The following is a 26,661-nucleotide window of genomic DNA, read 5'->3' on the forward strand; positions in this document are numbered from 1 at the left end:
CAAAGAAAGGATGGTTTTCGATTTTTATTATCCAAAGTATACATTTTAACATGCAGCGTGGAAGAAATAATGGACCTACACTAAAGAGTCCCAGACCTTCCACCTCTCATTATCTGTTGGATGCTACCCAAGTCACGACTTCTGATCTACTTCTTCATCTTTAAAGGAAAACAAGGACTTGGCAAAGAGCTAAGTTGAAAGAGTGGTTGCCTAGTAGGTGGGAGGCCCAGCGTTCAATTCTCAGCACCACATGAAACCGGGCATGGCGGTACACACATGTAATACTAGCACTAAAGAGGCGGAGACGGGAACAGAAGTTCAAGGTCATCTCAAAACAAACAAAAAATGAAAATAATTAAGTGTACCTACACCCTTTGACAGTGAAGAAACGACATACATTAATTTACTTTGAAATTTCAAAGCAAAACTCTTGAGCTACCTAGGCACACAGAGCTGGGTCCTCTTTATTTTTGTAGCCCCATTCTATAAAATAGTGCTGAAAATAAAATAAATGTATTGGCTGGCCGGTGGTGGCGCACGCCTTTAATCCCAGAACTGGAGGCCGAGTCAGGCAGATTTCTGTGAGTTCGAGGCCAGCCTGGGCTACCAAGTGAGTCCCAGGAAAGGCCCAAAGCTACACAGAGAAACTCTGTCTCAAAAAACAAAAAACTAAACAAACAAACAAAAAAAGGCACTAAAAATGCATGAGATGTTTAAAACAAACATTTGTGTAATTTAAAGACAATCTCTAAGCATCACTTCATTTATTTCTTTATAAGCAGAAAACAAATGATTCTGGAGTTTAATTCTAGATGTTGGCCTCATTTACAGTAAACATCCAAGAGACTGACAATGAATGTGGCCATTTCCCGTGGACAATCAATACTTTAGTGGTCTGGGGAGATAGCAAAGTCGAAGCGCCTGCCATGCAGGCGTGAGGGCCCGAGTTCCGACCACCAGCACCTATATATAAGTTAGGCACAGCTGTTGGGACCAGTGACCCCAGCACTGAGGGAACAGGGGAGGGCAAAGACAGGAGGATCACCGGGTTTTACTGGCAGCCAGCCTAGCCAAAACCCAGCAAGCTCCAGGTCTACCGAAAGACCTTGTCTTAAAAAATAAGGTAGCCCTGGAGAGATGGCTCAGAGGTAAAGAGCACTCTAGAGGACTTGGGTTAGATTTCCAGTACTACATGGCAGCCATAACCATCCACAACTTCAGTTCCAGGGGACCCTCTTCTGGTTTCTTCAGGCACCAGGCACACACATGGTGCACAGCCATACATGGGAGGCAAAACATCTATACACATAAAATAAATGACTAGATTTCAACATAAATTGAAGTACAAAGCAAGAGAGGAAGACAATGCCATGGATCTCTAGCCTGTATATACACATGCACACATATACAAAATAAGTTAAAAAAAAAAAGAGCACTTAAAAATGTGTAACTGTGCAAGCAGCTAGTATATCCAAGTATCTGACAACTTGTTGACTTTTAGTATTCTGGGTTTTTTTTTTTTAGTAATATTTAGTATTGCAACACACACTTAAAACAAAAGATATTGATTAAAAAGATGACTCAAAGACCAAAAAAAAGCAAGCAATTACAATCATACTTCGCAAAGGAAAACCACCCTTGTTGTCATTCAAGCCTTTAGCATTTTGCCTCAGCTGTTGTCTTGTGTTGGTTGTTTTTCTTTCTTTCTTTTTGCAACAGGGTTTCATACATCCCAAGCTAGTGTTGAACTCAGAACCTGAGTTTCCCAGCCTCCCGCCTCCACAAGCTAAATGCTGGGATTACAATCAAGTGCTGCCATGCCCAGGTGTATGCAGTGCTGAGGAACTGAACCTAGTGCTTCACACATATACCAGGCAAGCCCTCTACCAACTGAGCCCCAAACCAACTCAAGAATCTTTTCCATAAACAAAATATTAAAAACCATAGCTTCTGCAACTGTGTTCTCACGTAGAGAAGGTTATCAAGTCAGTGTTCGTCTGTCTTCACACTGTCTGATGCACTAATAGTGGTGTACTATACAGATACATATCTTGGAGAGTTTGGTAAAGCACGATCATTAGAGCTATGTTTTATACTCTAACAGTTCCACTGGTGCCTTTGCACATACACATTTGTTACTGTTTTCATCCCAAACATTTCTTCAAAGACACTAGCCGCACTCCCCTCACCCTCCAAGTAGTGGCACATGCCTGTAAATGCAGCTTTCAGGAGACTTGAGGCAGGAGATCATAAACTTGAGGTCATCAACCTGGCAACAAAGTAAGGCCAGGTCAAAGATAAAAAAGGATACTTTCCAATTTTCATTTTGGATCTTAAAAACTAATAAAGCAAAAGCTATATTCTTTAATCTCGATACCGAGTCCAATGTGCTTCTGAATTACAGATGGGAAAAGGAATATTACTAAATGAGGGAGAGACAGACACTTTGAATCACTTTTCTGTTTTACTGGCAAAAGGACTCACTATGTAACCCAACCTGTACAGAAATTTGCCATCCTCCTGACTCGACCTCCCACCGGCTGGAACAACAGGTGTATTCTGCTGTGCCTGGCTCGGAAAGTTCGTTTTGAAAAGTTCGGGTTAAGACAGCTTAAACCAACATACACTTCTCCAGTTATTCCTATATCCACCTTATATTCACAAACCCTGTGTATTTGTCATTTGTTTTCCAGGAATTCTGTATTTCTGCCCCATCTTTCAAATAAAAATTATTTTCTTTTAATAGCAAGACTCACTTCTTTCTCAGAAAGTAAAATACTTTGAGGCGGAAAATACTTTTAAAACCAGAAAATACAGTTTAAAAAAACCCGATTCGTCGTGACGTTGTAGATGAGAAACTGAAGTCTCTAACCTCTAAATAAATACGTCTCACTGACAAAAAATATTCGGCTTGGGCAAATCACACGGAAAGAGGAAAAAACACAACCCGAAAACTCCTTAGGGAAGAGTTTTTGCCGAACGCCCAAGAAACAAAAAAAGGAGGCCCTGAGAGGCGGAGGAAAAGAAGAGTTTGCCCGACCTGTCACTGGTTCTGGGGACTAAAGGAGACGTTGACAGCTTTGACGGCGCCCGGCGCCGGGCGGGAAAGCGCAGCGCGGGGAGCTTCCGGGCCCTGGCTTGCCTTTGTCCCCGCCGGCAGGTGCGGCCAGGCTGCCGGGCCTGTCCCGAGGCCCCGCCGCCGCGCCCCGCCCCGCGCCCAGCCCGACCAGCGCGTCCGCACCGCGGGGCGGGGCCTCCGCCGCGGCTCCAGCCCGCCCGGGCCGACACAAAGGCCCGGCAGCTGGCCGAGGGGGAGCGGCCCCGCCCGCCCCGGGCCCGGCCTTACCCCGCCGCTCCGCCGCCTGCAGCCCCGGCCGCGGTCCCCGACCGCCGCGCCCCGCCCCGTGGCCGCCACGGCTGCTATGGCTCCTCTAGCCGCGGCCGCTGCCGTCGCTCCGGCACCCGCCGCCCTTACGGCCCTCACCCCTCCCAGTGCTGCCGTAAACCCAACCCGGGGCCGCCAAGCGATCCCGACTCTGCGCGACAGGGTGTGCGCGCGCACGCGGCAGGGCGCCGACGGGCTTTACGGCAGCAGCCTGAGCGCGGGACCTTGGCCCCGGCGCTTCAGTTCGCACGTGGCGTCCGAGAAGGCAAGGTGGTGGATCGGAGACCTCTTCTGCCTCCGGGGTGTCCGCTGCCGGCATGAAGCGGCCGAGTGAGTCGGGTCGGGAGGTGGGCGCAGTCCGCGAACCGCGCAGGTCCTTCTCTCGGGCTGTAGGCAGAGGGCTCCCGCAGGCCGCGGCTCTGTTGAGGGTTGGAAGGCCCAGGACCGACTTCGGCCATGTTCACCAGGGCCTGTTCTGTAGAAGGAAAGCTAGGCCCATTAGGTGAAGACTTAACCAGATTTTGGTCGTTAACGTGTCTGACCCTGTTTTCGGGCCTGGCGATTTCCTTTCGTATAAGAACGATTCAAAGCCGGGCGGCGGCGGCGCACGCCTTTAGCCCCAGCACTCGAGAGGCAGAGGCAGGCGGATCTCGCACTTAGAGGTCAGCCTGGTTTACAATGCGCGAATTCCAGGACAGGCTCCAAAGCTACACAGAGAAACCCTGTCTCAAAAGAACTATTCAAAACCAGTCCGTCGGCCTTGGTGGCACGTGCCAATCATCCTGTACACGTAAGGATAATGCAGGAGGATCGAAAGTTTGCAGCCAGCCTGGATTATGTACTGAAGCCCTGGCGCAAAGGTTCATAAAAGGAAACTCCCTTACTTTCCTTGAGATTTGTGGTGCTTTCCCCTGGAAGCTGATTTCACTCTCGATCTACTGGGTCAAATTGACTGGGATTTGAAAGTGGAGCATGTACTATTAAAACATCCGGCATAATTTTGCAGGAAAGGTTGAGGCAAGGTTTGTGTCGCCCAGCATGTGCCATCATCCAAGCCTTCTCACCCCCATGAGTCATATAAATTGGTGGTTGACTTACTACAAGAAAAGTACATCAAAACATTGTGGTCATCAGAAACTAAGTACAAGGCCTGAAATTTTCAATATATTTTTGTGAGTCCACTGGCCTGATAAAATAGTGTCTTGAGAGCCAGGGATAGGGCTAAGCTGATAAATGCACTTGCCACCAAGCCTGACTGTCAGAGTTTAATCTCCCAAACCCACGTGATGGAGAGAACTTCTTAGACCAAACATAAAATAAGTAAATGAAACATAATTTTTTAGTGGGTGGAATGGAGAGGTGGCTTAGCATTTAAGACACTGAATGCTCTTCCATAAGACTAATACCAGGGTTTGAGTCCCAGCACCCACATGTCAGCTCACTGCTTTCCATGGAGAAATGAAGCCCTCTAGTGGCTTCCTCTACGAGAGCACTGCATACACGTGGTTGTTGCCCTGAGAAGAGCTGGCAAAACATCCATACATGTAATTTTTAGAAAGTAAAAACAAAACTAGGTTTACTGCTCAAGTATACAGTCTTTGTTTGTTTTTGGCAGAATTAAAGAAAGCAAGCAAACGTATGACCTGCCATAAGCGGTATAAAATCCAAAAGAAGGTGAGTGTTCCTGGGAGACCTATATCAAATGGATTGCCAAACTGATTTTTTCATCCTCTCCTCCCTGGGGAAGGCTCTATTAATGATTTAGGGATTGGACGTGGATATAAGCTCTTAAACATCAAGAATGCAGCTGTGGGAAGGTGCAGGGTGATAGAAAGCCAAAACTGCTCACTGTGACAGAATCTTTACAAAGAGCTGCTGAGTAATTTTTCTGTTTTATACATACATGTTCTCTGCATAATTCCACTTGAAGTTCCATTTTTCTAAGGTGCTTCACATACATTATAAATTATGTCTTAAGATTGGCTTATTGCCCAAATCCTAAGTGGTAAAGTGTTTTTGTAGGGTGAGATTTTTTTTTTTACTTTTGTACAATCCTGAGGATTGAACCTATGGCCTCATGAATGCTAGGCAAGCACCCTCTTCCAACCTTCTTACAGTGTTTTTAATAGGTCCGAGAACATCATCGAAAATTAAGAAAGGAAGCCAAAAAACGGGGTCATAAGAAGCCTAGGAAGGACCCTGGGATTCCAAATAGTGCTCCCTTTAAAGAAGCTCTTCTTCGTGAAGCTGAGCTAAGGAAACAACAGGTAAATTTTACAAGCTGGAGCTTGCAGTAGAATGTGGTTTCCAGAGTAAACTAACAACGTGGGTCTCCAGCTCATTCATTTCTTTTATGGCTCTGACACAGCTTGAAGAACTAAAGCAGCAGCAGAAACTTGATAGGCAAAAAGAACCAGAAAAGAAAAGAAAACTTGAAGTTGACCCTGGTGACGAACAGTCTAATGTGGAACCTCAGCAGGTAGGGTTTTCATCTCTCCTTAAAAATGAGCTGTGCTCTGAAGCAGAAATGAAATTAAAGAAGTGAAAGATTAATAAGAAAATGTAGATTGTCTCCTATTTAAAATACCAAATATATTGCCTGTAGTCATCTGTGGAAATGTTAATATTACTGGTAACAACTGCTATTTCTGATTTTATCATCTTTTCCCCTAATTTTTATATCTTAGGAATTCGAAGAACCCAAAAGCAAGAAAGCTAAATTGGGCAAACAGAATCCAAAGAAGTTGCATTGTCAGGAACTTAAAAAGGTATCTTAATATAGGTCAGTGTCCAAAATGGTAATGAGACTGAAAACTTGAGAGCTCCTTTGTAAAGTGGGAGTCCATAGAATCCACTGTTGCAGTCAAAGTCAAGAGGGTGGGTAGTGGATTCTTAGTGCATTTGCTTCCTAGCACTGCCAACCCTGATAGTCATCTCCCAGGCTCAGTCTTCTCTGTTAACAGAACCTGGCTAAGCCTTCTCAGTCAGTCCTTCTAAGAAGGCCTGTTAAACTACATGTGCATTGTGGCTAGATCACGGGTCCTGACACGGTGAGGTCGTTTCCACTTGGAGATTCATGTTTTATCAGGTTATCTGGCTTTGTTGAAGAGCTAGCCTTCTTCATATAAAAATGAAGGCATGGAGCTCCTGTCTTCTGGACTCATGGCCACATTGAGGGTGTTGCTCAGCAAGGAATTCTGTTGTGATGGTTTCTTACTTGACAGGTGATTGAGGCCTCCGATGTTGTGTTAGAGGTTTTGGATGCCAGAGATCCTCTAGGTTGCAGGTGTCCTCAAGTAGAAGAAGCTATTGTCCAAAGTGGACATAAAAAGCTGGTATTTGTATTAAATAAATCAGGTGAGTAAAAAGAATCCCCTTTGTCTCATGTGTGTACTTGTGAGGTATGAGGAAAATATCTGAACAGTCTGATTCTCCCTGAAGACTGATAAGATCCAACTCTGACCTCAACAGAACCAATACATGTGCACTGTGGTAGCCAAGGACGTGGGGAGGAGGTGGTTTCTGCAGGTGATTCCACTGGGTTTTCCTGCTCTGCTCTTCAGCACTTAGTCTCCTTGGCTATGTGTCTGGGTGGGCTTGAGCAGCACAAAGAGAACCCAGAAGAGAGACAATAAGGAATTGCCAGCAGTGGTTTTTAAAGTTCGATAGATATGGGGGGCGGGTATATTTTGTAGAAAACTAATATAAAAGTGATTTTAAATCACTGTTAGGCTTAGAAAGCTGGTGCCTCTTAGATGAAGGAAAATTCTGGAAATGTGTGCATAGGTTGACCTAGTGATTACATTGAGTGAGCAGTACTGGAGATACTGAGATTCCAAAGTAGCTCGGTGGGTGAGATGCCTGCCTGGTACTCAAGATGGTTTGCTGCTTAGCACCACAGAGAAGCAAGCATGGTAGTGTGTTTCTGTGATTCACCACTGAGGGGATAAAGAGAAGTTCCAAAATTCAAGGTCATTCTCAACTACATAGTGGTTTGAAGGCCTATCTGGAATACAGGGGACTGGGGATATATAAATAAAGACGCAACTCATCTCCTTAATTCCTTTTGAAAGATTGAATACAGTCAATAGTTTACCACATTTAATAAATTAGGCTTAAAAACTACCAAACTGAAGCATGTCTTTTCCCGATTCTTACCAGATCTAGTACCAAAAGAGAATTTGGAGAACTGGCTAAATTATTTGAATAAAGAATTGCCAACAGTGGTGTTCAAAGCCTCGACAAACCTGAAGAGCAGAGGGAAGATGCTCAAGGTACACTGTTAGTGGTGGGAAATGTGGTTTCCTCGGGTTTTCGATGATTGAAATATGATGAGTATGCAAAATGTTGATTAAGATGAAAAACAGTAAGATCCAACTCTGATTTCATCAAAAGATCATCTGAAAGGCAGTGGAGCCCAGTGGGTTTTCTAAGAGCTGGACTCTGGTGCCAGACTTACTCTGTTCCACCCAATGGTACTTGCCAGAGTTAATTAAAACTACTGTATTTTGGATTTTTTAATGTCTAAAGGTAAAGAAAAAGAAGACTGTTCCATTCCAAAGTAAAGTCTGCTGTGGCAAGGAAGCCCTTTGTAAGCTTCTTGGAAGTTTTCAGCAGTCATGTGGAAAAGCTATTCAGGTTGGAGTAATTGGTGAGTTTTATTCAGCACATTTAAGTCTAAAGATACTTAGCCAAGGACATCACATTGTGGAGTGTGAACAGGTTAATTACTAAAGAATGGGTTTGTTCTCAAATGTTAATTCTGTCTTAACTCACCAAAACACTGAAAAAAAAAAAAATACCTACCAGCTTCAGAAGTTGGCGTCTGAGAGAACACAACCTGGTATGGGCAAGGCAACTACCAGAAAATGTGGTTTATAATCTGAGTTTACTTTTTTTATAGGTTTCCCAAATGTGGGGAAAAGCAGCATCATTAATAGCTTAAAACACGAACAGATATGTAATGTTGGAGTTCCCATGGGACTTACAAGGTAAATAAAACTTAATAATTAGAAAGATATCAGTAAAAGAAAGATAGCTGGTACTGAGCTAGGAAAGTTGATTGGAAAGGCCCAGCTGCCTGCAGCTGAGTTTGAAAGGTTGAGGAAAGCTGCCTCAAAGAAGGTAATTGGACCTGGTCCGGAAAGATAAGGAAATAACTGAAGTTTGGATGTGTTGCACTGTAACATACAGTGCTTGTTTTAGAAGGACTCTCTGTTAGGGTTTCCCATAAACATGAAGCAGTGATGACAAATTGGATCTGACTGCTGTGCTGAGTTTGTTCAATCCAACCCTGAGCTTCATGTTGTCTTGACCTTAGACCTTAGACCAGTGTCCCTGTTAATTCCATCTCCCTCTCTTTTTCTTTCAGGAGCATGCAGATTGTCCCTTTGGACAAGCAGATCACAGTCATAGATAGTCCGTGCTTCATTATCTCACCATCCAACTCCTCTGCTGCCCTTGCTCTGCGGAGTCCAACAAGCATTGAAGTACTAAGACCACTGGAGGCTGCCAGTGCCATTCTGTCCCAGGCTGATAGTCAACAGGTAAAAGAATTCCCCTCGAGCTCCTTACCACTGTTCTTTATCTACACAGACGAATGACAGTTTCTGTTCTGTTTTTAAGGTGGTATTAAAATACACTGTCCCAGGGTATAAGGATGCTCTGGATTTTTTCTCTAAACTTGCTCAGAGAAGAGGTCTGCACCAAAAAGGTGGAAGCCCAAGTGTTGAAAGTGCTGCCAAACTGCTGTGGTCTGAGTGGACAGGGTAAGGTGTCTTCCTATTGGCATTGAAGACAACTTAGAATGATAAGGGGACTCAACTGTGTTTGACGGGTCTTATTTTTAATGCCAGTGCCTCATTAGGTTACTACTGCCATCCTCCTACACCCTGGAGTCCTTCTCCACATCTCAGTGAAGCGGTGGCAGCAGACATGAAGAAGGGCTTTAACCTAGAAGACCTGGAAACGGATAACGCACACAGCATGCAAGGTGAGGGAAGTTGTTTTTCCTTTGTATTGATGAGTACGTCAGTGACAGTGCCGGAAGTCTTAGCTGTTAACCTGAGTTTTATTTGTCCTCTAGTCCTCAAGGGCCCTCATCTAACTAATAGAATCCTCTTCCGGTCCTCGGGCCTGACAAATGCAATAATAGAAGAAGCAGACATACCTGAAGAATTGCCAAGACGGAAAGAACACAAACAGGATGGTGAAGATGAAGGAAATGTTGATGGGGAAGACAATGTAAGTGACTTTTCTAGCATTACTGCACGGAAAGAATGAGGAGGGCCAAAGGTAGAAACAGTTGGTGACAGAATTCCTAATTAGGTGTCCGCCCAAGACTCTTCTACCCTACCTACCTCATAGGGTTAATAAGATGTCTTTGGTCCACAGGCAGAGAGCTCAGATGTACCCCCTGCAGAAGACACCAGGGAGATGTTAGCTGTGGAATCAACAGCAAGTGAGTCTGGGACCGAGGACTTTGAGCACAATTGCTTGTATTTTCTTGTATCAAATCTCACTTTTCTTTCTTTCCTATGCAGGTAAACCATCTGACAGATCATTTACCTTGGATAAAATGAGTGACGAGGATGATGATGCCTATGACTTTAAAACAGATTATGTATAACTGCTACAGATGTTAGATGTGTGCAGTGTCCCAGATTGATAGGACACAAACTGTAAATCTTGTGAATATGTATCATGTTATGTACATTAAAAACTACAAAGCATTTGTGTCAGGCGTGGTGGCACACACCTTTAATCCTGGCCCTCAGGAGGCAGAGGCAGGAGGATCTCTGCCTTAGTGCCCAGCTGGTCTACAGAGTGAGTCCCAGGGCTACACAGAGAAACCCTGTCTCAAAAAAAAAAGTGAGTGGGTAGATGGTCTGTATGCCATGGGGTGGAGGCTCTAGAATGCATTGATCTCCTGGAACTACAGTAGTACTGTTGTGACCTGAATTGCTGGAAATTGAACTCTGGAAGAACAGCAGTGTTTGCATTCTTACAATAAGGGAGAAGAGATAGATGAGATGTCCTGGGTAAACTGGGGTGGGAGGTGGGAACCTGAGGGATCAGGATGGTTGGGGGTGGAACAGAGGAAAAGAGTAATAAAAGAAATACTTTGTTAGAGGTGCCCTAACAGTAGTGGAGAGGGGGCCTGAACTGGCCTCCCCTGTAATCAGATGGGTGACTACCCTAACTCAGAGCCTTCATCCAGTGACTGGTGGAAGAACAGGAAGAGCTCCATGGCCAGACACTGGGCTGAGCTCTGGGAGTCCAGTTGAAGAGGGTGGAGGGATTCTATGAGCAAGGGGCATCAAGATCATGACAGGAAAACCGGAGACAGCTGACCTGAGCTTGTAGGCTCTGGATGGACAACTAGGGACCAACCTAGGCCCCATGCATCAGGGTATGTAGCTTGATCTTTTGTGGGGCCCCCAGCAGTGGGACCAGGACCTGTCCCTGATGTACCTATTCAATACAGTGGGATGCCTTGTTCAGCCTTGATGTAGCAGGGAAGAACTGCAACTTGATAGGCCATGCTCTGTGGATTCCAAAGGGAGAGTGGAAGGGGAGGGGGGAGAAGGAGGAGAAACTGGATATGTAAAATTTAAAAAAAACAGGCTGCCCTTGTCAGGAGACTGGGTGCCAATATGGAAAGATTTCTAAAATGTTTACCCTTTTCTGCTTTTCAGTCTTTGGAATTATGAGGCTATATTAGTAACTTTAAAAATTTTAAAAAATGAAAATGTGAAAAAAAATATGGGGGAGAAAATTAGTTCTCTGGAAGCAAAGAGATTTATTGGAAAATGTAGATTTTATTTACAAACTGGACCACAGGTTACAAAATTAAAAGCAAGCTGCAGTTCCTAACTGCAGCAGCTAGATAGGCAAGTGCTGGTTTTATCAGTCTGTCCTTCAGGTCAGTCAGCAATAGAGTAAGCAAACACTTGGTAAGGCAGATGGGGATATTTGTAGTCATCTGGGAAGCTGACTGCCACAGAAGCAATTTGTGATCTCCACCAGCTGAAACATCTCCTTTTCTGTGAGTTGCTACAGAGGGACTCAAGCCTAACACTGTTAACTTCCCACGTGTTATGTCTTCCAGGATCTCCTGAGTGATGCATTTAGCTTAAATTGTAGTTCACTTTATGTTTGAGGTATCCATATGTCTTCGGATTAAACTGAATTTGCCTGTTGGGTCTGGAATATACCATTTTTCCCAAACATCAGCATATGAAGCAGCTCTTCCCCAAGGCTTGAAGTGACCATTCCAGTGAAGTAACTTGGCGGCCTTTACAAACTGGGGTGAATACCGTTTTCCAGCACTGGAACCTTAAAGAGAAAAAGTGCCAAGTGATTGTACTAGTAAGACAGCAATGCTGTGCTAAGCTGCAGAAACCTTAAGAGAAACACTGGGTACAGCTCATCCCTAAAGAGGAGTTCTTAGATACCAATTTCTAATTAGCTTAAATCCGCCGCTGTTTTTTCTTTGTGTTGATGTAGAGTCAGCTATGTGGCTCTGGCTGACCTCAAACTCAAGATAGTACTGCTGCCTTAGCATTCCCAAGTGCTAGATGACCAGCATGAACCACCATACCCAGCCTGGCGAACTCTAGACTTACCAAGGTGGCGGACATTCCACATGGGGTCGATGGTGGAATGCTGTTGATAAAATACGATAAGCAGAGGCGGTGTGGTGATGCTGCCGGCCAGTGTTCTACTGTACAGTCCCTCTCTTGGTAAAACAAAGAATGTTAGTGAACAGTACTGACCAACTTGTATTAGTAAAAACTTTGTTTAAATAGCTGAATGAGTTACATACTTACTCTACATTAAGTTTCATCCATTTCTCTAGCTGGTTAGTTACATTCTGTCTCTTCCATTCAGTCAAGTTTGCAACAAAAACTCCAGGATTGAAGGAGCAGGTGCTGGCTTTCATGGAAAGCTTGCGAATTCTTTCCTTTTTATAGTCAAGATAGCCAATATAATTGTACTAAAAACACAAATGAGATATTTGCTGCTTCAAACAATTTTTTTATAGCAAAGAAGTCAGTAGTCGGACAAAGGAGACTTCTCAAGTTATTAGCAAAAGTGACATAGGTCTGACAGAAATACAGTTGGGATCTAAATTTTGTCTTAGTAAGTAGAATATCTGAGGAGAATTTGGTTGTAAAGTCCATAAATGAATCCACAGAAAAGTAGGCATGCAATTTGGAGTGAAGTAACTGCTTAATGTAAGATTGGGCCCTGACTTTACCACTTCAAGGTTTGCAGGAAGTAATTTACCTGGTTCCCTGCCCCCCGAATAATCACTTTCGTAGAGGTTGAATCACAATCTTCTGAAAATGCAGCGGCATGTCCTGGCTTCAGTGGTGTATTGTACAAGGCAAGAATATCACCTGAAATAGATGAAGGGACATGAGCAATTGTGTTGAGATCTTGTTCCTTCCACTTTTTCCCCATATTTTCACGACAGGGTTTCTCTGTGTAGTTCTGGCTGGCCTGGAACTTATTCTGTAGCCCAGGCTGGCCATGAACTCACAGAGATCCACCTGCCTCTGCTTTCTGAGTGCTGGGATTAAAGGCGTGCGTGCGCCACCACAGGCCTGCAATCTGTTCTTTCCACTTCTTCTGGTGGCCTTTTGTGGTAGATTATCAAAGGACAACCCTCACAGCCCAGAATCCAGATGGAAAAAGAACTCATTCTTTGGTACCTTGTACAATTACATCATCATCCATGTATATGGCCTTCTTTGCACTGGGAACCAGAACTGGCAAGTAGAACCTTGCGAAAGTTAACTGAAAAGGAAAGAAGCATCAGCCAGGAGATAGGAGCTGGGCTCTTATTTGTAGATGCTATTAGAATGTTCTCAGAACCCTTGTAAAGACAGTCAATGGACTCTCGGGGCTGCCCAGGTTTGGTCTCTAGGGAACTACTTGCACTGTACTCAGTTATCCAAGTATTCTAACCAAATACTCCCCAGTAGAAACAAAGACACATGGAACTCACTGGTTTCATGGACTCCCCCTGGTCAGGATCCTCCTTTACTTTCCCTTCCAAAAGTTTAGTGTCAAAATTTACAATTTTGTACCTGATGCTTTTCAGGGAAACACTGTTAAGCCAGGACCTGACAAAGAAAAAACACATTTCAGTCTTAAACAGTTATGTTTCTAAAGTAGAGCCTTACCTCTGTATGCTTTTCTAACAGTGGCATAATGCAATGTAAGAGAAACCCAAGGCACAAAATAGATGTTTCAAGTTCTTTATCTCTCTAATACTAGTGGTTCCTCACCCGAGATGAAGGAAGGCATTCCCACCAAAGTTCCTTCTCAACCAAGAATCTCTTCTCCCAAAGCTTTACTGTACAAACTCTAGACTTTAGAATACCCCACCAAAACATGAACTTGATTTCTTTTCTTGAGGTACTATCTTATTACATTGCCCAGGGTGACCTTGAATTCACCATTCTCCCTCAGCCACCCACACGCTGAGATTACAAGGGTGCACCACCACGCCCAGCTGGGCCATGGAATGTTTAGCCTTCTAAAAGCTGAGTCCAATCATAATGGCAGTAAAAGCTAGTTATCAATAAACTAGTTCCCAATGTCAGCTACAGAATGATTACTTACTGTGATGAACCTAAGAAAACCACCTGACTGTAAGAACAGCCCATGTTACTCGCAGAAGCACTGTACCTCTTTTCTAGTTCATTCTAAACCTGCAGTGTGTTTCTATATCCCAGAGGGGTTCTGAGTTTTTCAAGAATGAAAACATAATTTTCATGAATGTGAATCATGGAGAAAGCCGTAAGGACAGAAATACTCAGAACTCTGACACTCTGAAAAACTGCTTTTTAGAGTAAGTTTTATAGATTTCTGTTTTTAATTTTTTTGTTGTTTTTCAAGACAGGGTTTCTCTGTGTAGTTTTGGTGCCTGTCCTAGATCTCACTCTGTAGACCAGGCTGGCCTCAAACTCACAGAGATCCACCTGGCTCTACCTTCCTAGTGCTGGGATTAAAGGCGTGTGCCACCACCGCCCGTCAGTTTTTAATTTTTTTAAGGCAGACTCATACACCCCAGCCTGTCCTTAAACTCACTTTGTAGTCAAGGATGCCCTCAGAACTTCTGATTCTCCTGCTTTTACCTCCTGAGTGCTGCTGGGATGACAGGCATGAGCCACCATGCTCAGTTTCTGTGGTGTTGGGAATTGAACCCAGTGCTTTGTGCATGCATATCTGTAAGAAGCTATGACTCATAATTAAATATATTACTTCCCTTATGGAATAGAAAGTCAGGTTGCCAAACATTAGACCTATTACTAAAAGAACTATGGAATTAACAGTGTGACTATGACATCTAGTTTAGTTCCTGACATAAATTATAATTTCTCTTGCCACAGAGACATGACACAATTACTTGAAAAAGCTATCTGTACTGTGTGTGTGTGTGGGGGGGTGGTGGTAAAACAGGACGATATCATAATATGCTGTAAAATAGTCCTGGCTCAGCAGTGGGCCGGTGAAGAGCATCAGGTAGAGGCAGAATCATTAGGAAAGCAGTGCTCACCGGAGATGGTCTGCTGTACTGTTGAGTGTAACAATATAAAAAATCACATTGGAGCGAGTGTTATGATGAATGCTATTTATGGCTGCAATGGTCCCACCCAGCCTGTCTTCAGAGGCAGCAATGACCACAGGAATCTCCTCTTGTCTCCCATGTACTGGATGTTGACGAACATCCGCGACCAGGTCTACCGGCTGAAGCCCCAAAATCCCCGAATCTGAAAAGATCACACACAAAGAAAGCACCAGACACAAACAACCTCATGATTTTTTGTTCTGGTTTGGTTTGGATTTTGTTTCTTTTGTTCTTTGAAACAGAGTTTCACTATGTAGTCCTGGCTGGCCTGGAACACGCTATGTAGACCAGGCTGACCTCAAACTCAGAGATCTCCCTGTGCTGAAAGTAAAAGTATTTACATAAAAAAATGTAAACACGCCCAGCAAGTTTTTTATTTTTTTATGTTTTGGTTTTCTCCATGTAGCCCTAGCTGTCCTGGAACTCACTCTGTAGAGAGGCTGGCCTTGAACTCACAGAGATCCACTGTGATGCCTTTGCCTCCTGAGTACTGGGATTAAAGGCGTGCGCCCCGCTACCACCCCGCTGCCCAGCAAGTTACAGAGTCCGAGACATGGAAGGAGATAACATGAGTATTACAGTAGCAACTTACTTATTCTTGCCCATTAACTTTGAGCATACAAAGAATATTGTGTTTTCATATATGTAACCACTTGGAAAGAAGTGGGAGAATTTTAAAAAATAATTTGGCAACAACACTCTTGGTACACCATTAGGAGAGAAGTTACAGAACCTTTCTAAAATGTATTCTGGCAGTTTATAAGCAACCTTAAAGGGGTATATGACCTTTGTCTTAATCATTCTTTCTTGAGGACAATATCTAAAATAGAGAAGAGTCAAATTTTTAGGCTGAGGATTTAGCTCAGCAGTAAGGGTATACATTCCGCATATATAAGGCCCCGGGTTCAACGCAAGCACACCAAAACAAGCCACCCTTTTAATTATACTTATAAAAACCTAGAAACAGTTTTTCAAACCACAAATTGTATGAAGGCATAAAAATCAATGTAACGGATCATGATCAGAATTTACTCTCCTGAGCTGGGGATAAACCTCGGCTCTAGCATATGTTAAGCAAGCTCTCTACTGCTAAGCTAAATCCCTAGGCCTATGATTTGAGTTTAAACAGGAAAAACTTTGGATTGGAATAGAAAAATAAATTTAAAATGAGAGTTCAATACAAAATAACTGCAGTATTACTCTGTAAACCGCCCTTGCCTTTTATGATACAGTGGAACCTCCATATTTATGATTTCCACATCTGCTGATTTAATCAACCACAGGTGGAAAACATCAGAAAGCAATTACTGTGCTAAATATGTAGAACTTTGATTTTTAACATTAGTACCTAAATAGTACAATATAACATGGATTTATACTATACAAGATATATGTAATCTAGAGATACTTTATAGTACATAGTAAGATGTACACAAGTTATATGCAAGTTTTTTGTAATTTTATGCAAAAGGTACAAGTATCTGAAAATTTGGGTACTACAGCCAGTCCTATGAATATAGAAGGACAGCTATATATTCACTCTGCCATCAATGAACACTGAGTCTTATTAATGCTAGATAATGTCTAGCCCTGGAGTTACAATCATGAATGAAGCATATGAATTTTAACCAGACAGATATCTATGTCTATGTATGTGCTGCATGTAATGCAGTTCTTACTGTGGGATTGCTGTCAAAATCTGAAAGTTTAAAAAAAAAAAGAAAGAAAGAAAAGAAAATGTATCTTCTTATGGATACAAATAAATTTAACAGCATTAAAATTACATGCACATGTAAAGTAAAAAAAATCTTAATTACATATATGACGTTTACATTATGCTTATGATAAAAATCACATGGAAAAGTTTATTTTTATCATGTAGTTTAATATAATCTCAAATATATAGAAAAAATACCAGGTCAAAATTTTTGTAGTAGGTTCTTGGATCAATGAAATAACTTATTCAACTAGTTCTGACTAAATAATTCCATTTCTGTCTCCAAGTGCTGGGCTTATAGATATACGCTAACTCTGGCTTTATTTCCTTTTTGAGAAAGAGTCTCATGTAGCTCAGGTTGACCTCAACTTGGTACACAACCAAAGACAGCTTGAACCCCCCTCAATACCCCCACCAGTGTCACTTATTACTCTATGTGTGTGTGTGTGTGTGTGTGTGTGTGTGTGTGTGTGTGTGTGTGATGTGTGGTATACCATGGTGCACACTGCTGGATTGCTACCCTCTAGAGTGTGTGTGTGTATATATTTTTTTTAAATAAAGTCTTGCTATTACCTACACTGGCCTCAAATTCATGATTCTCTTGCCTTGCCTCACTTCCCAATTACTAGGATTTTGGGGGGGTGTCATCACATCTAGCCTCAAAAATGATTTTTGAAAACAAGGACATTATGGTTCACACCTGTAATCCCATCACTACAGAAGCTGAGGCAGGAGGATCAGGAATTCAAGAACAGCCTAAACTACATGGTGAGTTTGAAGCCAGTCTAAGCCATAGATCCAGTCTCAAAACAACAAAGAGATATCTGCAAACACCCTGAAGCCTCAGGTATCCCTCATTACCAGGGAAGAATCCTATGGACAACTGGATAGTTGCAATGGAATTATACAATAAGATGATTTTTAATCAGCTGACAGACTTTGATTGGTTTTACTACAAAAGTCCCACTGCCGTAATTGCTAAGTTAAAAGAACGTCGCCACGTTGGTACTGTAGTGACAACAGCAAGCGTCAAGCGAACACCAGGCCACTGCCTGTGCTCATCTTCTAAAGCTCTAACCTGCTGGAAGGCGAGCGGGTGGCAGCCCACAGACACGCCTTTGACAGAACGAGTATTCTCTCAGATTAAGTCCTTAGCTGAAGACTTCACTACAGAGAGAAGAGCGAGCGGAGGCACCGTCTGAAACTGATGAGTACCCACTGTGCCTTCCTTCTGTTGGAGTAAACTTGGACTTGCCCCTCTGTTGAACTCCGGCCCCTCCCCCTTTGCTAACTGCTATCCACCTTATCCAGACAGCCTGAGCAAGGCAACCTCTAAAGCTAGCACAGCCTTGTCTGGACAAACTACTCCGGGAAGTCGAACTTGCACATAGTCCTGAATCTGCATTTAACTTCCCACTGCTGTAAACTCCAAGTACTCCCTCCTTCTTTTCCCAGACCCCGCTCCCCACTGTGGCTGTCCTCTCTGTTTGAAATGGACAGTCCTATCTGCCAAAGTCACTGGTCTCTGTTGGCCTTCTGCCCCTCTACACTGTCTCGGAGTCTTTGTAAGTCCAAGAGGCAAGTTTTCTTTAACATAGTGCTGCTATAGGTTAGAATGTGGGACATGAGGACCCCCAGTGGTACTGAGTTAGTAAAGGTTCCCATACCTGAAACTTCATTCCTTAGCAGACTACTCAAGCTGAGGAAGTTATGGTGCAAAACCAGTAAGAAGAGAACAACAGCCAGGACCCAGATGATGATGTTTACTGAAACAGAGGAAACCTGCGTTACATCTTTATACCTAGGCTTTGGTTTAGGTATAAAAACAATGGAATTTGGAGAGAGAGAGAGAGAGAACATACCTTTACGGAATGACATCCTTTTCTTCTGTCTTACACAAACATTAGATACTAATCCTGTAAAATAAAAGTCCCCGAAGTCAGTGAGTACATGAGAATGGTCATCAAAATACTTAAACACTCTTATTCAGACACTTATTTTTAAATTAATAACTTCCAAGCACCCAATCTGGAGCCTGAAAAAAGATTTTTATGGCCAGGCGGCGGCGGCGGCAGCGGCGGCGGCACACGCCTTTAATCTCAGCACTTGGGAGGCAGAGGCAGGCAGATCTCTGTGAGTTCAAGGCCAGCCTGGGCTACAGAGTGAGATCCAGGAAAGGCGCAAAGCTACACAGAGAAATCCTGACTTGAAAAACAAAAAAAGATTTATTTATGTATTTATTTAATGTATGTAAGAGTACGCTTTCTGTATGTGCACCTTTATGCCAGAAGAGGGCATCAGATCCACCTACAGATGGTTGTGAGCCACAATGTAGGTGCTGGGAATTGAACTCAAGACCTCTGGAAAAGCAGCCAGTGCTTTTAATCTCTGAGCCATCACTCCAGCCTAGAGCCTGAAAATTTTATGATGATCATAATACAGTATTTTCATATGATATTTGAGAACACATAGCTTTAGCCAGTTCCACGAGATTCAACACTTTCTTCTGGCCTCTGCAGGTACTGCATGCACATGGTACACACACAGAGAAGCAGGAATGTTCGTATACACATAAAAACCTGCTTTTAGGGAAAATAGGCCAGGCTGAGGACACGGCTGAGTGGGTAAGAGTGCTGGCTGGGTAAGTACGAGGAGCTGCACGTGTGTCTGCAGCTCCCTCATCAAAAGCTGGGTATGGTCACACGCGCACTGTGACCTCAGTACTGTGCGAGGGAGGCACAGAAAGGAGGCTCCCCGAGGCTTGCTGACCACAGCCTAGCTCCAGATTCAGTAAGTAGAGTGATGCAGCAGTACACTGGAGGTCCGCCTCTGGACTCTGCACACCTGCACGTACAACACACCCAGACAGAGTGTCCCCAGATGCATCTCTGCTGGGGAAATGACCCAGTAGTGAGAAAGTGGGTCCAATGCTGGCACTCCCTGGGCCCCTCTGCCCATTCGACACCTTTCCCTTTTCAAAATAATCCAATGGAAATAAGACTGTGGATATGTATTTATGGAATTATCAATTAAACACATTTCTACAACAATCTCTTAGAAATATTTCCTCAAAGAAAGGTTTTATAAACCAGAAACTGGGACTCTAGGTTTAAGACCTTTAACCCTTTTGTAAACTTCCCCTATAGTAGTCTCTAAACATGTAGATAGGGATAATTAATTTACAAAGCACTTTCAGCCACACCAAACTGCTAAGAAAGTTAATCTACGGCTGGAGAGATGGCTCAGAGGTTAAGAGCACCGACTGCTCTTCCAGAGGTTCTGAGTTCAATTCCCAGCAACCACATGATGGCTCACAACCATCTGTAATGAGATCTGGTGCCCTCTTCTGTATACATAATAAATAAATAAATGTTTAAAAAAGAAAGAAAGTTAATCTAAACCGTGTGTACATTGGGCATTTAATTTCCCAAGGTCTTTATAAAAGCAGGGGTATCTATTTTAAATCGGATCACGGGTCATATTACAAATCTGAGGCAATGTAACTCAGACTTATAAAGAACAATCTAAAACACGCGAACACACTTCTTTTTAGAACAGTATACACAAAACACATTCCACCAATGAACTTCCTCTATATTAAAAAAAACAAAACAAAACACATTATAGACTGCCATGGTGGCTCAGTGAATAGTGTGTGTTTGCAGGACAAGTCTGATGACCACAGTTCGATCCACAGAAACCAGGGGAAAAAACGACTCCCGAAAATTGTCCTCCTTCCACATGCACACCATGGTGCACTTGCTCTCTGGCTCTCTGTCTCTGTCACACACACACACACACACACACACACACACACACACACACACACAAAACCTTAAAAGATGCAGAGCACACATTGTAAGCTGGGAAGAGAGCCCAGTCCATTAAGTGCTTGCTGGGCGAGTCAGGACCCATGTTAGATGCCCAGAACCTACAGAAAAACAAGGGTGTGGTATCAGACTCATATCCCATCACTGAGATGACGACAGGAGCATCCCTGGTGGGTAGCCATCTTGAGGAACACCACCTGAGGCTGACCTTTGGCCTCCACATTTTTGTTCTTATACACACACAGGACTGCACACACACAAAATAAAAGAATACACATTATATACCCTGTTATTTGTCTTTATCACATCATAGGCTGAGTCTTACATACAGAAGCTGGCAGATTGGGAGCTACTCAATAAAGCCTTAACATCTGCCTGCTTTGTGTTAAATTCCACCATGACTGGATAAAACAATCTCATTCCAACAAACTCCAGCTAGTTGCTGGTACAAAAGGTAATGTTTTATCTCATCAACTTCCATTATGTTAGTTATAGGTAGCACTGCATATGGACTGGAAGTCACATGTATCTGAGCTACTCCAGTTAGCAGAACGGAAGAAAGACAGACACTTCTAGCAAGTACTAAATGTACTTAAGTAGATACACATGACAGAATGCAACTGATGATAAGTCTTCCAGTTACCTACATGAACAATACCAGCTATCAGTAAATCTGACCAACGTTGTTTCCTGGTAATGAGAGTTCCTTGATCTGTTCAGAAGGAGCTCTCAAAATCCCACACACACTGTAGGTATATAATAGTAGCAACATTTTTGTCAGAGCACAGTTGTGTATACAATTCTCTTCACTATGAAAATTCATGGTGATTTGCTCAGAAATATAAAATTTTTACGTTCCCAAACCACTTGTATACAAAAAAAAACCTCCTCATAAACACACACACACACACACACACAGAGAGAGAGAGAGAGAGAGAGAGAGAGAGAGAGAGAGAGAGAGAGAGCGCCCAGGACAGACACTACCCATTAATATGAAATAAATCTTAAGGAAAAACATTTTTCTATTTATTGATGTTTTTGAGACAGGATCTCAACTCTACAGCCCAGGTTGAACCTGAACTTTCAATCCTGATGCCCAGTGCTGAGATTACAAGGCTGCACCATGTGTCAGACTCTTCTTTCTTTTTTTTTTTTGCTTGTGTATGTATATGGCATGTGTGAATGCATGTATGAGTGCAGTGTGTGTGGGGGGGGGAGTCAGAGATTGACATCAGGAGATCACACTCCACCTTACAAAGTCTCTCAATTGAACCCCAACTTGCCAGTCTATTTAGTCAGCTTGTACACAGGATCTCATCTCCACTTCCTGCGTGCTGGGATCACAGGTGGGTTGCCACACCCACCCTGCATTTACATAGATACTGGGGACTTGAACTCTGGTCCTCTCACCTGTGTGGTAAGCACATTACCCATCTCTCTAGCCAACCTCCATCTCTAAAACAAACAAATAAATATACTAGCTACCTATCTTTATATTCATAGTCCCAACAACTATTTTTTAATTTCCCCTCCTATTATTGTGGACCTCACATATTCACAAGAAGCCACCCCACGGGGTGCCCTGTGCCCTGTCCTACAACTGTTTTTACGCAGCATCATAAACTACTTTCCATTCCTGGTGCAGCACATCCAGCAGCATGCTAGCATGTTCTGGGGTCTTTCCCTTAGTTAAAGGGGGGAGGAGGAGGGAGGGGAGGACAGACAGAACAGCACTCTGCCTCCTTCACACTGAAGGACTGAAAGATCTGAAACACTCTTCTCCCTGCCTCTGCTTCTCTGTTCAACAGTCTCACTCTTCCCTCTCAGTTATGAAATCATCACATGTATGCATTTGTATCCTATGAATGTAAGTTCTATGGAAAGAGCGGACTAAATGACAATGTAACTCTACTGTTGTATCCCTGTCACCTAAGACCAACCCACCAAAGAAACAGGCATGTGGCATTTGTTGGCCGTTCTTGCTAATCCAGGAGCACCCGGTTCTCCATTCAAGAAGAGAATGTAATCTTAATAATAATGGACACTCAATTCCAGCATAAGGAAATGGGATTCCAGCTGAGCACGAGCTCAAAGGGGACCTGGCAAAACACCATTTCGGTTTTCTATCGTTTTATGGTTCAAACACATTATGGTCTCTACCGCAAGGAATGCACTGGTAGAGATACAACCCCGAGGGATGAATGGCTGGCTATACTTGTAACAGTGAGTCTCCTCATACTTACTAAGAAGAACATAGGGAAGGAGAAAGGGAGAAAGACGCATGAAACTTGTTGTTGCCCTACGATGTCCCGGCTCTGAGGTCAGAAGTGCCAAAGGAGTCCGTATTTTTGTATAGGGTGGGAAAGTGCAAGGAGACCCGGGCATTCTCTTCACCCCTTTGCTGGCTAGGTCCTACTTGACTGTCATGGTCAGGAAATTTCCCCAAACCCCACGTAGCACATCCCTGGGCTCCATCTCCTAGATGCCTCTCCCTCACAGCTAATTCAATAGTCATATATTTCTGGAGGGAGGTGGCCATCATCTCCCTTGACACATTCAAGTTCTAAGTCATAGCTGTGCCCGGGTCCACTGGTTAAAAAAAAAAAAAAGACTGAAAAACTGGTGGCTCCGTGGATGCGTAGATGCGGCAGCAGCAACCTCCCGGCCTAGAGTGCCTAGCATCTCACTGACTGCATGCACAGCGGAGTGTCCAGAGAGGCTGATGGCCCCACAGGGCCAGATCCCCAGAACGGGGACCCCATCTAGCTCACTAATGAGGGAAAGCTCGCGCTTTTGAAATACACACCACCCTGGAAAAGGGGGGCTAAGGGAAACTTAGCTGGTCTTTACCAGGAGGACCTGGTCTGGGAGTGTGAGAGCCATGGGAACCCGCAACCAAGTATTTGGGCTGAATTTGGGACCCCCTGGGTGGGAGTAAGGTGGCTCCTTCCAGAAGGCGTGGGGCCGCCAGGGCCTCGCGTCTCTTCTCCGAGGCAATCTCCTTTCCCTGGGGGATGTGGCTCGGTTATCTTCCCTAACTCCAGGGGTCATTCATGGCCTCCTTACGCTTAGGAGTGACGGGGAGGTGGTGTGGCACTCCAGGGATCCCGCCACGCACTGACACGCCAGGTTAGAGCCGCGACCGACGAATCGCGGGCCTCGGCGGCGCAGCGTAGCCAGCTTTACCTGCACCGGGAGGAGGGGCCGCCGCCCGCGCCGCGGCCCGCCCCGCCAGCTCAGCGCTCGCCCCGCAGGCCCCAGCCCCAGGCCCGCCGTCGAGCCGCCCGCGTCCGCCGCGCTCCGGCCGTGGCCCACCGGCCCGCGAGCTCCGCAGCAGCCACGTTGTGCCACAAACCCTAGTCTGGCCGCGGCTCCCGCTTCCAGAGAGCCACGCGCAGCAGGCGCCACGGGGCAGCCCGGTTGCCCGGGTCCTCCCTGGAAAAAGGCCGTCGCTATGGAGACGCGGCGCGTGCCGGCGGCCGTTAAGAGGGGGAGGCGCAGCCCGCAAGTGGTTTCCGCCGCAATCGCGGCTCCCGGCAGCCGGTGGCACTGACCGGCGTACGATGCTCCGGCCGGATCGCAGCCCCAGCCCTCGTGAGCAGTGCGCCGGGTTCGAGGAACCTTAAGAGACGTACCTCCTTTGGTGATGGCGCGGGGCGGGGCCAGAGGTTGTCCGTGCCCGTCAGAGACATCCGCTTCCGGGGCCACGGCCGTCGGACTGAGGGGCTCGGCAGGTCGGCCAGGCTGCGTTCGGTTTCTCAACCCGCAAGCTACACTCCTTAAGAATCAGCTACCCTTGCTTCCTTGTCGATCTTCTCCGCCAATCATGCTGGAACATCTGAGTTCGCTGCCCACCCAGATGGTGAGGACGCGCGTCCTAGGTCCCCGCACGCCACTTAGGAGCCTAGCTGCTTCCAAAACCCCGCTGGCATACATACCGACCGGTGCTGCGTGGTTCGCATCCCCAAAGATTGCCGTAACTTCCCCCTACTAGGACCTCTTCTCTTCCCCAGAAAGGATTCCCTTACCCAGGCTCCGTTAAGATGCCTAAAGTTTCCCCGAAAATCAAAATTTTGCTTCCTTACTCGGGCCCTTCTGGGAAACTCCTGGTGTTGAATGCTGCCCTGTGCCAACACTGAGTTCCCCACAAGAACTGCAGTCTTTTGGTAGTGGGACCAACTCTGTCCCTTCTCTTTCGTCCCTAGGATTACAAGGGCCAGAAGCTAGCTGAACAGATGTTTCAGGGAATTATTCTTTCTTCTGCAGTAAGTATTGCTTTTACTTTTAATCTTGTAATCCCGTCTCCCTTGGTTTGACTGTATTTAATATACGTGGTTTCTTTTCAGGTAGTTGGGTTTATCTACGGGTACGTGGCTGAACAGTTTGGGTGGACTGTCTACATAGTTATGGCCGGATTTGCTTTCTCGTGTTTGGTAAGAAATTTGTGGGTGTTTATTAGCAGCAACATAAATTTTCTGAGTTGGGAAACTTGGTTGGACCTAGTAGTGAGAACCAGAATCAGCTTTTTCTTCATCTTTCCCATTAATGTTTCTGCTTTCTGTTACTGGAAAAGTAGAATGTTAAATAATGTCAGCTGGTTTGAGCTGCACAGAAGAGCAGAGTTTCTAATTTCCTCTTGCAGCTTACTGCAGGCAGTAAGGTAAAATATGGCAGGGGTTTCCTGCTCTGCTCACTGCTTCCGTCTTTCTTTTCGTTCTTAAAACTGTGAACACTTAAGGCTTGTTCTCACCACCTGCCGGATCTTGTCTGGTCAGTTTGTTCTCCTTTAGCATGGTGGTTATTTGGGGACCAGACATTATACATAATGATCTTTGAAACTTTGCGTGGAAATACATGCTGCCTTTTCTCCTTTCTGATCTAGCTGACACTTCCTCCATGGCCTATCTATCGCCGACATCCCCTGAAGTGGTTACCTGTTCAAGACTCAGGGCCAGAAGACAAGAAATCATCGGGGGACAGAAAAATGAAGAGACATGCCAAAAATAATTGATTGGCGCTTTCACAATTCAAGTCATATTTTAACTTATAACTGTTTTATACCATCTCTTCATAATCTTGTTATGGAGAACAGGAATATAAGTATGCAATGCTTCTTTCAGGTGTACATGAATAAACACCTCATAACTGCTAGCACTTTTTTTTCTAATAGAGTTTTGCAATAGGTTATCACTATGTAGACCAGGCTGTCTCCAAGCTCAAAACCCCTGCTTCAGCTTACCAAACTGCTAGGATTACAGGCATATGCTACCACACCTGGCTTGATAGTCCAATTTGGTTTTTTTGGTTTTGGTTTTGGTTTTGGTTTTTTTTTTCGAGACAGGGTTTCTCTGTGTAGCTTTGCGCCTTTCCTGAAACTTGCTTTGTAGACCAGGCTGGCATCGAACTCACAGAGATCCTCCTGGCTCTGCCTCCCGAGTGTTGGGATTAAAGGTGTGTGCCATCACTGCTGAGCTGATAGTCCAATTTGTAACTATCAAAGTTTCACAATTCATTATGAGTCATTGAACTGTTTTAATGGTGGGTTTTGCTGGTGGTATGGTAGTTTTTTTTGTTTGTGCATTTATTTGGTGGTTTTTTTGTTTTTTTTTGTTTTTTTTTTTGTTTTTTTTGAGATAAGGTCTTTCTGCCTGACCCTGGATGTCCTGGAACTCTTTATGTAGACTAGGCTGGCCTTGAACTCACAGAGTTCCACCTGCCTTCACCTCCCAAGTACTGGAATTAAAGGGGTGCTGCACCATGCCTAGCTCAAATGCTATCAATTAAAACTCATGGTGCAGTTCTGTGTCTGAACTTCAGTTGGTTATTTTGCAAAACTTGTATAAGAAGCCTAAGTTAGATGTTTATGTTTAGAAAACATTAAGCATCATCTTTTTCTGTCACTGCAAGTTCGTAGATGTTTTTAAATTCACACTTTTTTAAAAGTTTTATTTCATGTGTGTGCATGTTGAGGTCAGAAGACAGTTTGCAGGCATTGGTTATCTCTTTACACCATCTAGGTCCTGGAGCTGGAACTCAGATTGTCGATGCTTTTACCAGCTGAGCAGTATCAACAACCTCTTTGGCT

At 44.3% G+C, this 26,661-nt stretch overlaps 4 protein-coding genes and 3 non-coding genes across 24 annotated transcripts in view; 5 read left to right on the forward strand and 2 right to left on the reverse strand.

Annotated features, from left to right (window-relative positions):
• The window catches only part of Pbrm1 (polybromo 1), a 110,196-nt gene extending 106,688 nt beyond the window's left edge, over nt 1-3,508 (reverse strand). For 5 of the 17 annotated variants that reach the window (XM_028891258.1, XM_028891244.1, XM_028891229.1 and 2 more), the window contains exon 1: nt 3,347-3,503. The gene's annotated coding sequence lies outside the window, so the exon portion shown is untranslated. Of the gene's footprint in view, nt 1-3,040; nt 3,203-3,346 lie in introns of those variants that run through there. The other 12 variants (XM_037208748.1, XM_028891222.2, XM_028891242.2 and 9 more) reach the window with 4 other exon arrangements.
• A 40-nt stretch (nt 3,509-3,548) lies between these two features.
• Nucleotides 3,549-10,125, forward strand: Gnl3 (G protein nucleolar 3). The gene is made up of 15 exons (XM_028891263.2): nt 3,549-3,715; nt 5,001-5,059; nt 5,515-5,652; nt 5,754-5,864; nt 6,073-6,153; nt 6,610-6,742; nt 7,547-7,659; nt 7,916-8,036; nt 8,289-8,376; nt 8,757-8,931; nt 9,011-9,153; nt 9,241-9,377; nt 9,471-9,628; nt 9,779-9,845; nt 9,928-10,125. The coding sequence occupies exons 1-15, from the start codon at nt 3,703-3,705 to the stop codon at nt 10,011-10,013; spliced, it is 1,623 nt and encodes a 540-aa protein (XP_028747096.1). The 5' UTR covers nt 3,549-3,702; the 3' UTR covers nt 10,014-10,125.
• LOC114708200 lies at nt 6,784-6,860 on the forward strand. The gene has a single exon (XR_003736752.1). It is a non-coding gene; the product is annotated as a small nucleolar RNA SNORD19 (small nucleolar RNA).
• On the forward strand, nt 7,701-7,779 carry LOC114708202. Its single transcript, XR_003736754.1, has one exon. It is a non-coding gene; the product is annotated as a small nucleolar RNA SNORD19B (small nucleolar RNA).
• On the forward strand, nt 8,618-8,692 carry LOC114708201. Its single transcript, XR_003736753.1, has one exon. It is a non-coding gene; the product is annotated as a small nucleolar RNA SNORD69 (small nucleolar RNA).
• Nucleotides 10,126-11,166: 1,041 nt separating the features above from the next.
• Nucleotides 11,167-24,207, reverse strand: Glt8d1 (glycosyltransferase 8 domain containing 1). Of its 2 annotated transcripts, none has more exons than XM_028891279.2 (10): nt 24,131-24,207; nt 18,609-18,662; nt 18,414-18,512; nt 14,958-15,171; nt 13,401-13,518; nt 13,105-13,189; nt 12,677-12,789; nt 12,217-12,383; nt 12,013-12,125; nt 11,167-11,722 (listed from the first exon to the last, which is right to left on the reverse strand). In XM_028891279.2, the coding sequence occupies exons 2-10, from the start codon at nt 18,622-18,624 to the stop codon at nt 11,532-11,534; spliced, it is 1,116 nt and encodes a 371-aa protein (XP_028747112.1). In that variant the 5' UTR covers nt 18,625-18,662; nt 24,131-24,207; the 3' UTR covers nt 11,167-11,531. The 2 variants fall into 2 exon arrangements, with proteins under 2 accessions (XP_028747112.1, XP_028747113.1); XM_028891280.2 differs by lacking the exon at nt 24,131-24,207 and adding an exon at nt 23,643-23,794.
• Spcs1 (signal peptidase complex subunit 1) lies at nt 24,050-25,727 on the forward strand. The gene is made up of 4 exons (XM_028891281.2): nt 24,050-24,438; nt 24,782-24,841; nt 24,923-25,009; nt 25,459-25,727. Exons 1-4 carry the CDS (start codon nt 24,223-24,225, stop codon nt 25,585-25,587), a joined length of 492 nt encoding a protein of 163 aa, XP_028747114.1. The 5' UTR covers nt 24,050-24,222; the 3' UTR covers nt 25,588-25,727.
• Nucleotides 25,728-26,661: the final 934 nt, after the last annotated feature.

This window comes from Peromyscus leucopus, chromosome 9 (assembly GCF_004664715.2).
Source record: "Peromyscus leucopus breed LL Stock chromosome 9, UCI_PerLeu_2.1, whole genome shotgun sequence".
Taxonomy (NCBI): Eukaryota; Metazoa; Chordata; class Mammalia; order Rodentia; family Cricetidae; genus Peromyscus; species Peromyscus leucopus.